This window comes from Juglans microcarpa x Juglans regia, chromosome 3D, assembly GCF_004785595.1.
Source record: "Juglans microcarpa x Juglans regia isolate MS1-56 chromosome 3D, Jm3101_v1.0, whole genome shotgun sequence".
NCBI lineage: Eukaryota > Viridiplantae > Streptophyta > Magnoliopsida > Fagales > Juglandaceae > Juglans > Juglans microcarpa x Juglans regia.
The window spans coordinates 21,155,064-21,164,212 of NC_054598.1; the positions used below are offsets into that span (position 1 = coordinate 21,155,064).

A 9,149-nucleotide genomic window follows, 5' to 3' on the forward strand; every position below is an offset into this window, starting at 1 on the left:
CAATGTCCACGGCAGTCCCGACAGTCCCGGCACTCACACGGGACCGTAACAAATGGCTCTGATACCATTTATTGTGAACTCACTATGTAGAACCCACCCTTGAAAACAGACTTACAAGGAAAGGGTGCCTAGGGACTTATAAACCATCAACCAATCACATACTTAGTAGATGTGGGATCATAACAAAAACCCACCCCCTCTCACTCCATAGAAAAAAAGAGACTATTCCATAATGACAGCCTTAATGATCAGATGGATGTTCTAGCACCATAATCAATCCATTCACAACATGCACCTTCCTTTTGAATAAAGAAAAAAAAAAAAAAGATCATGGAGAAATTTGTGGAGAATCGCGTATTCTAAATCTCCCTTTTCTCTGCTACTCAATTTGTTAACTAGAACTCCAAACCAAAATCCATCCAATATCAATATGAAGTATCGACCATCTCAAAATAAAAGGTCCTTTACCCAGTAATGATTCCATCCAAATGGGGTTGTGGGAGAGGTTGGATACGGTACTTTCCTTCAACATTTCTCCATTAAATGAGAGCTTCTATAATGCACTTGATAATTATGGTGGATTGTAAAGGCTCCAATATAAGTGCCAACAAGTTGACTCAAACAGCCAACACTTTTGCCCTAGGATCATGAAACATTTCCAACAACTTCCTATCTACAAGTTCCCAAACCTAAAATACCAAGACAGAAACTGGCTTACGGTTACATTTATTAAAATGCCGCTTATGAAAATCAAAGCTTAATGAATATTCACAAGTTGAAACAAATCAGTCCATACAGTTGTGAAACTAATCACATACACCCATTATGTACGAACATGAAATGATGGGCAGCAAGTGCCAGCTACCAGTGGTGGACATCAGAATGAATCCCTTCCACTCAAAAGAAAAATGCCCCCCCCTCCCAGCTTTTTCCTCGCAATGGAATCACACATCAAACCCCTGAGATATGCATGGAGGCCAATATTCAAGCTCAAGAAGGATCCTTGCCTAACCAAATTATCTTCGGTAATCCATTTGCTTGATGCTTTCTCCAGGGGACCGAGGTTGGGGGGATGAGCTTTCATCTTAATAAGGAAAACACAGCCAAAAAATCTCAAATCAAAGTTAAAGTAAAATATGAGAGGGGGGGAGAAGGAGAGGGGAAGAGGAAATCAAAAGGCATTATGTGCCCTGTGGTCACAAACATACTCAAGCAGGAAAAGAACATTAACCACGTTGTCGGAATCACAATAACGTTAAAAAAATAACTAAAAACTAAATTGAAGAAGCTGCCGCTATTTTCATTGCAAAACCATTTACCAAAAACTCACCCTTTAGGCTCAGAAACTAAAAATTTCTGAGGAAACCAATTGTGTCAAATAAATTGCAGAGACTATCTAGTTCAGATTAATGTTTCCTTTTAAACTTTCAATTGGTACACACATATATTTCACAAGTCATAACAATTTTGATATATACGTCAGGTTTTTTTTTTTTTTCCAATAAAAAGAGCAAACTCCACCAATCGTGAGTGAAGTTTAATAACAAAGGCGCGATTTCTTTAAACTGAAACCAAGCAAATGGCAGTCATACTTTGCACTGTCAAACCTAACAATCTTCATAAACAAGACAAAAAATCAAGTCGAGAACTACCACGTTATTATAATGAAGGTTAACAAGAAATCTCAAAACAACATATTTCTTGTTACTCTCTAATCCTTACTTGAACCTTTGTCCTTTCCTTCATTTCCAACAGCATCAGTCACCAAAGCCACTGGTCTTTCATCAATAACCTCATCAATAATCCCAAACTCCTTGGCCTCATCTGGTGTCATAAAGTAATCTCTATCCATATTCTTCTGAATTATCTCTATCGACTGCCCCGTGTGCTTTGAATACAGTGCATTTAGCGAATCCCAAACCCGAACAATCTGCTTTGTGTGAATTGTCATATCCTTCGCCTGCCCACTGTATCCTCCCGAAGGCTGATGAATCATAACTGTTGCATTCGGGAGAGATCTTCTTTCACCCTTGGTCCCTGCTGATAAAAGAAGAGATGCCATCGATGCAGCTTGGCCCAAACAAATTGTATTGATTGGAGACCGGATGTACTGCATAGTATCATAAATGGCAAGACCTGTATAATTCAATCGAAGAAAAAAATGAGACCTAGAAAACTTAGCTTGGATCTCTTAAATCCAGTTCATTAGGATCTACTAAACCAAAAAAAATCACTATAAAACTGATACATTTGGAAATTAAGCCCCGTCATCTTTGTCGGTAAATACAACTCAAACACCTCACTTTCTACGACCACTTGTTCATCAGAAGGAGATGCCATTAGTTCCCAAAACAACAAGCGACCCATTGAAACAGCTCACATTGTTAAAGTTTAACATTTCAAACAAACTCTCATTTCATTGTACAATACGACCAATTTTCTGAATTATCAAATGTAACCGAAATCAGGTAAATTGCGCATTAGCACGATCATCGGTAATTGAACGTCTGCGAATTTAAGCTCTTGAACAAGGCTACTCATTTAAATAATAGAGTGGGATTTTTCATCAAGTACGAAATAGAAGAGAGTGGAAATAGAGAAATGAGTGACCTGCGGTGACGGCGCCGCCGGGGGAGTTGAGGTACATGTGGATAGGTTTGGAGGGGTTCTCGGACTCGAGGAAGAGGAGCTGGGCGACGACGACGTGGGAGGTGTCGTCGGAGATGGGGCCATTGATGCACACGATTCGCTCCTTGAGGAGGCGGGAGAAGATATCGTAGGCGCGCTCGCCTCGCGACGAGTGCTCTATCACCATAGGGATAAGGCTGTACCTGCGCACCGGCTGGTGAGCCCACGTCGATGCTGATCCCCCGGCCGATAAGGTGGCGGCGAGGAGTCTAGCTCTTGAAATTAGGCTCCTCATCGTGGTTGTAAGTTAAGAGAAGGGGAATAGATCTTCGACTTTCAAAGAAACTCAAAGAAGGGAGAAGGAGTAGGTCTGTTTGTTTGATTACCGATGAGTACCTTCGACAGACGAGAAACGCTTGTATGTTTTGGCCGATGGAAATGTAACTTAGGGCTTGTTGGGCATTAGAAGAGACAAAATTTTCATTTGATGTATCTTATCATATTTTTAAATATAATTTAAATATAAAATTTTTAAACTAATCATTATAATTTTTTTCAAACTAATCATTACGGCTGTGTTTGGATGTTGAACTGAGTTGAGTTGAGTTGAGATGATAAAATATTATTAGAATATTATTTTTTAATATTATTATTATTTTGAGATTTAAAAAAGTTAAATTGTTTATTATATTTTGTGTTGAAATTTAAAAAAGTTGTAATAATGAATTGAGATGAGTTGAAATGAATTTGACTTCCAAACGAAGCCGTACAACTTTTTCAAACTTTCAAATAAAAAATAAAAAACAATTCCAATTATAAGAGGATTTCCCCCTTCTAAGACCAACGGGTCTATGAATGAAAGTTAAGGGAATTAAAACAAAAAACTCAACTTAGAACAAACAAAGTTTCCAACCCGGCCCATGTGTAGGGTCCTCTGGATGCAACCTGCAAAAGGGAGGGTGTTGTAGGGGATGAGACTCATTGATCTAAAGGCTAATCGAGTAGTGTCTAGCTCTCAAGTGTCGTCTGCATAGAAGGCATAATGTGTGGAAAACCCTTGATCTCCTGACAGAAAAGACATCAACTGACCACCAAGGATATTTTCTGGGAAAAGGAAATTAGAAAACCACGACGCATTAATGGTACCATTATCTAAGCTACACGCCAAGTTAATGACACATTCGCAGAGCCACGCCGCATTAAAGAACTCTGACATAGGGAACAGTACGACGGACGTGGACTCTATGGGGGCAGACACGATCTGTCCCCCCAGGCTTATAGTATAAATAGCAACTCCCATGCACGAGAATAGGCTCTCTGATATGAACCCGTTAGAATGAAATCCCTTGAACCCATAATCAATTTGAAAACTCACCCAAGAAAACTAAAATCAAGTCAATGGATGGAGAACCTAGACTCGTTGAGAACTCGTTTCAAGAACCTAAATTATATTAAAATCTAGACCCGTTGAAAAACCTGTTTCAAGAACCCAAATTACAAGGTGGAATGCCACAAAGGTTGTGATTTACCTTTGATAAGTTCAAAAGTTCAATCAAGAATAAGAAGAGATAAACTCAACTTACAATGAATAAATTCATCAAATTTCATAAAACTTCTTAAAATGAGACTACAAAGAATATGTAAACTAAAACATAATTAAAACCCTAGCCAAAATAAATCTCCATCTTCCAAAAATGCCCCTGAGTGAATAGTATCACGGCAACAGTAACGCATTTATAGTGACGCTGCTACAGTAACTTCTTGAAGCCCTAATTCAACAAAATAATAACTTTTCCAATATGCCCTTGAATATGTGCCCTCACTTAAGTCATTCTCATAATAAACCCAATTATTTTGAACTAATAAAATAAGACTTTTAAATTAATTAAACAATTTGAAAGCCTTTAAGTGCCCAAAGTTTTTAAGTCATATTATTGCCCTCTTCCATAGCTTGTATCAAATGAATCAGAACTGGATCTTCATCCTTCAAGCCCATCTTGAATATTGAGCTCTTGCTAGACTCACCCCAAGTGGATTGCACGAATCCTTACATTGCCTCATTGATCTTCTTTACTCTTGACCTTCTAATTGACCCATTTGGAACTTGTAAAGGATCTTTAAGACTAGGTCTATCTTGGTGTCTATCATTCCCCATCTTCTGAAAAGGATTCAACCTCGAATCTTCACCTGCATCAAAGGAGAAATTGTTAGTAACATTGAAAATAACATAAACATGATATTTACCTAGAAGATCCACTTGATATGCATTATTATTAATTTGTTTAAGAATTTGGAAAAGTCCATCCAAACTACTCCTGTCATCAACAAGCAAAAACATCAAAGCTAAATGAGTAAGTAGATTAAAATTATAAACAATTTCAAAAAGAGAATAAGAAATAGTAGTATGCAAGATTTTATTATATGCACACTCTAATAAGGCCAAATAATACTCCCGCAAACGTCCATGTAACAATGCAATGAATGACAAATAATACTCCCACAAACGTTCATAAAACACATCTAAAACTTTCCTTACACCAAAATGACCACTCCAATTATATGCATACTCAATGAATGGCACGCAACACTCCCACAAACGTTCATGCAACACGTTAATGAATAGCACATGATACTCCCACAAACGTTCATGCAACACGTTAATAAATGACAAATGATACTCTTACAAACGTTTATGTAACACGTCTAAAGTCTTCCTTACACCAAAGTTACCCAACAAGCCACCATGTCTATCACACATAAGCAACTTACGCGTAAAACTAGTGGGTACACAAAGTCTATTCTCTCTAGATAAGTACCAATCTAGTTTATAGAACTTACTAAACGATGCTTTCTCACATACTCCATACAGACTAGCCAAGCCATCATCATTAACATAGAATTTCTTATCATATTCAATTCTCAATAACTTTGCATCTAAAATGATGACAAGGACATACCTTCTTACTAAAGCATCAACCACAGAATTTTGCTTACCTTGTGTGTACTTGATTACATTAGGAAAGGTCTCAATGAATTGTACCCACTTGGCATGCATTCTATTCAACTTACCTTGTCCCTTTGAGTGCGTCAAGGACTCATGTTCTTCAAAGAAAGGTCGGGTAGAGATTGTCGCACCTGGCACAAAATCAATGTAATGCTCTATCACTCTAATAGGTGATAATCCACTAAACACACAACTAGGAATCATGATCTCATATCCATGCAACAAAGAAATAACAACACTAGGCAAAGAGTCGTTAAATTCGATAGTATAAAAACTTGCGTTAGCAAAAAAACTCACTTTTGTCATTTTGTTTCTCTTTACAATCTCTCTTTCTTTTTCTTCCCATGGCTCCACTTTTTTTCTTGACTCTTAGTCACCTCTCTATTTTCTTTTTCACTCTATCTTTCTCTTGATGTTTTGGCCTCATTCTCTATTCATTTTCACTCTCTTTTTTTCTTTAACTCTTCTCATTTTTTGAACTCTAAACCTCACAATTGTTTTTCAACTCATTCTCTGTTTTTCTTGAGATTTCAGCCTCACCCTTATCTTTTTTCTCTCTCATCTCTCTCTCTCTCTCTCTCTCTTTCCCTTTTGTTCTTACTATTTCTTTTTTTCTCAATCTCACATTCACTCTTATTTTTTAGGTCAATCTCACTTTCACTCTTGTTTTTAACTCAATCTCTTTTTAATTTTTTCTTTTCTGATCACTCTCACTTTCACTTTTTCTTTTTTGATCACTCTCATTTTCACTCTTTCCTTTTTGAGCAACCTCACATTTCAGTTTAAGTTGGTCCTCATGGACATGTGTTGGAGTTAAAGAAGTAAGTTTGATTATTTTTCATCATTTTCAAAACTGTACATGTTCCTTAATCAATCATAGATCACCTTCTTATCATACTGCCACGACTTCTCCAACAAAATATGGCAAGCATGCATAGGCACTACATCACAAAGCACTACATCATGGTATTTCCCAATTGAAAAAGAAGCTAGCACTTGCTTATTTATCTCAACCTCCTCACAATCACTCAACCACTGCAACTTGCATGGTCTAGGCTGTTTCAAGGTTTGTAGATTCAATTTCTCAACTAAAGTAGTTCTAGCAAAATTAATACAACTCCTTCCATCAATAATCATTCTACATACCTTGTTGTTGATGTGGCATCTAGTATAAAAAATGTTCTCGCTCTGCTGCTCTGTATTATCCATCTTAATTTATATATTTAGTACACGCTTGGCAACAAGAGAATCACCATACTCTTCATTCTCATATCCATTTTCAACACTAAACTCACATCGTCTCCTATCTCTCATGCCCTGTAAATTTTTAATTACCGCTTCTTGATGATCCATCCTATCTCTCACTTCACCCAACACAAAATTCAACCGCTCAAACTGTTGTTGCATGGCTTGCAAAATAAAGTATGAGTTATCTACCATACCCTTTGGTGATGAGTCATTCCTATGAGACATCGTAGTGTGCTGCATTAAAAGAATGTTAGTGAAAAACCCCACACACTCCCTTACGTGTTTACACTCTAATAATGACATTTCACTCGCATTTCACTCTTAATTGGCTTTTTCTTCATAATAGTCTCATACTCTCTTGCATTTTACCTCAATAGTTTTTCTGCTCAAGTTTTTTAAGAACTAGTTGAACTAAATTAAGACAATATAACCTTGTATTATTCCAACCAGTAATATAGATCCAAGAAATAAGAACAAGAAACAAGGAATGAATAAAATGACACGAGACTCGAGGAATTTATACAAAAGAAAGAGTAATTATAAAACAAGATATCAACTAGAAAAATGTATTCAACCTCTTTGATGATAAAACTCAATCATCAAATGTCTTTCTTTCTCTTTGTTGTAACTATGTAGCAACATTTGAATATGCTATCTTTTCTTTTTCTTCTTCTTTTTTTTTTCAAAATTTTTTTTCTTTTCTTTTCTCTAATTCAATCATAAACATCAATATTCAATTGTGAAAATCAAGCAATTGAATTTAGGCACACAAGAATTGACAATGAAGTAGAAGAGAAATAATGAAACGACACTCCAAGCAATTGACAAACTTAGAGAAGCAAGAAACTCTAGAATTTTGAAACCCTAGGTGATGCAAATTTCAGCCAAACCAAATATCCTAAGAATTTCAGCAGCCTACTTTTTGTTTTATTTTTCAACCCTAGAATAATGAAACCCTAGAATTAAATTAAAGATGCAATAATTAAAAAATAGTATCAGACCTGATTGGAAACCTTGCTCTGATACCAAATGATATGAACTCGTTGGAATGGAATCCATTAAACCCACAATCAATTTGAAAACTCACCCAAAAAAACCAAAATCAAGTCAATGGATGGGGAGAACCTAGACCCATTGAGAACTCGTTTCAAGAACCTAGATTATATTAAAATCTAGACCCGTTGAAAAACCTGTCTCAAGAACCCATATTACAAGGAGGAACGCCACAAAAGTTGTGATTTACCTTTGATAAGTTCAAAAGTTTAATAAAAAACAAAAGGAAATAAACTCAACTTACAATGAATAAATTCATCAAATTTCATAGAATTTCTTATAATGAGGCTACAAAGAGCATTTAAACGAAAATCTAATTAAAACCCTAACCAAAATAAATCCTCATCTTCCAAAAATGCCCCTGAGTGAATAATGTCGCAGCTACAATGACTCTACTACAGTAACTTCTTGAAATCCTAGTTCAACAAAATAATAACTTTCCCAACATGCCCTTAGATAGGTGCCCCCATTTAAGTTCTCATAATAAACCCAATTATTTTGAATTAATAAAATAAGTCATTTAAATGAATTGAACAAGTTGAAAGCTTTCAAGTGCTCAAAGCTTTTAAACCATATTGTTGCTCTCTTCCATAGCTTGTATCAAATGAATTAGAACTGGATCTTCATCCTTTAAGCCCATCTTGAATGTTGAGCTCTTGCTATACTCGTCCCAAGTTGATTGCACCAATCTTTGCATTGTCTCATTGATCTTCTTGACTCTTGACCTTCTAATTGGTCCATCTGAAACTTGCAAAGGATCTTTAAGACTAGGTCCATCTTGGTGCCCATCACTCTCTGATCCCTAGACTCTTTCACTTATTTACAAACTTCTAAAAATGCTTACTAACTTGGGCATCGGAGACTCCCCGGCCCCAAGGTCGCCATCTCCTAGTTACATTCTCTCCTATCTTTTGCAGTCCCATTTCGAAAGACCTGAATCGTTGGAGCCTGGCTCAAAGGTGTGTGAAACACGACATTAACAGTAGTACTGTCTGTGGGATTCTTGTAAATCTTACGTGTCATTCTCATGTCTACAGCAACCCGTTCCAGACAACTCAGGAGAGACATGAGAGATGCCATGGAAGTAAGATTGAAAAACATGGAGGAATGGGTGATGAAGTTAACTAAAACTACAAACACTTTGTAAGGAAAACAAGGAACTCAGAAAGCCTCAGCAGGAACGGGACGACGGAGTAGAATCCAATGATAGTGAACA

General features: G+C 36.6%; 1 protein-coding gene across 1 annotated transcript; it reads right to left on the reverse strand.

The window, feature by feature from the left end:
• Positions 1-1,592: 1,592 nt before the first annotated feature.
• On the reverse strand, positions 1,593-3,077 carry LOC121256153 (ATP-dependent Clp protease proteolytic subunit 2, mitochondrial). Its single transcript, XM_041156818.1, has 2 exons — positions 2,611-3,077; positions 1,593-2,136 (listed from the first exon to the last, which is right to left on the reverse strand). Exons 1-2 carry the CDS (start codon positions 2,921-2,923, stop codon positions 1,712-1,714), a joined length of 738 nt encoding a protein of 245 aa, XP_041012752.1. The 5' UTR covers positions 2,924-3,077; the 3' UTR covers positions 1,593-1,711.
• Between the last annotated feature and the right edge of the window lie 6,072 nt (positions 3,078-9,149).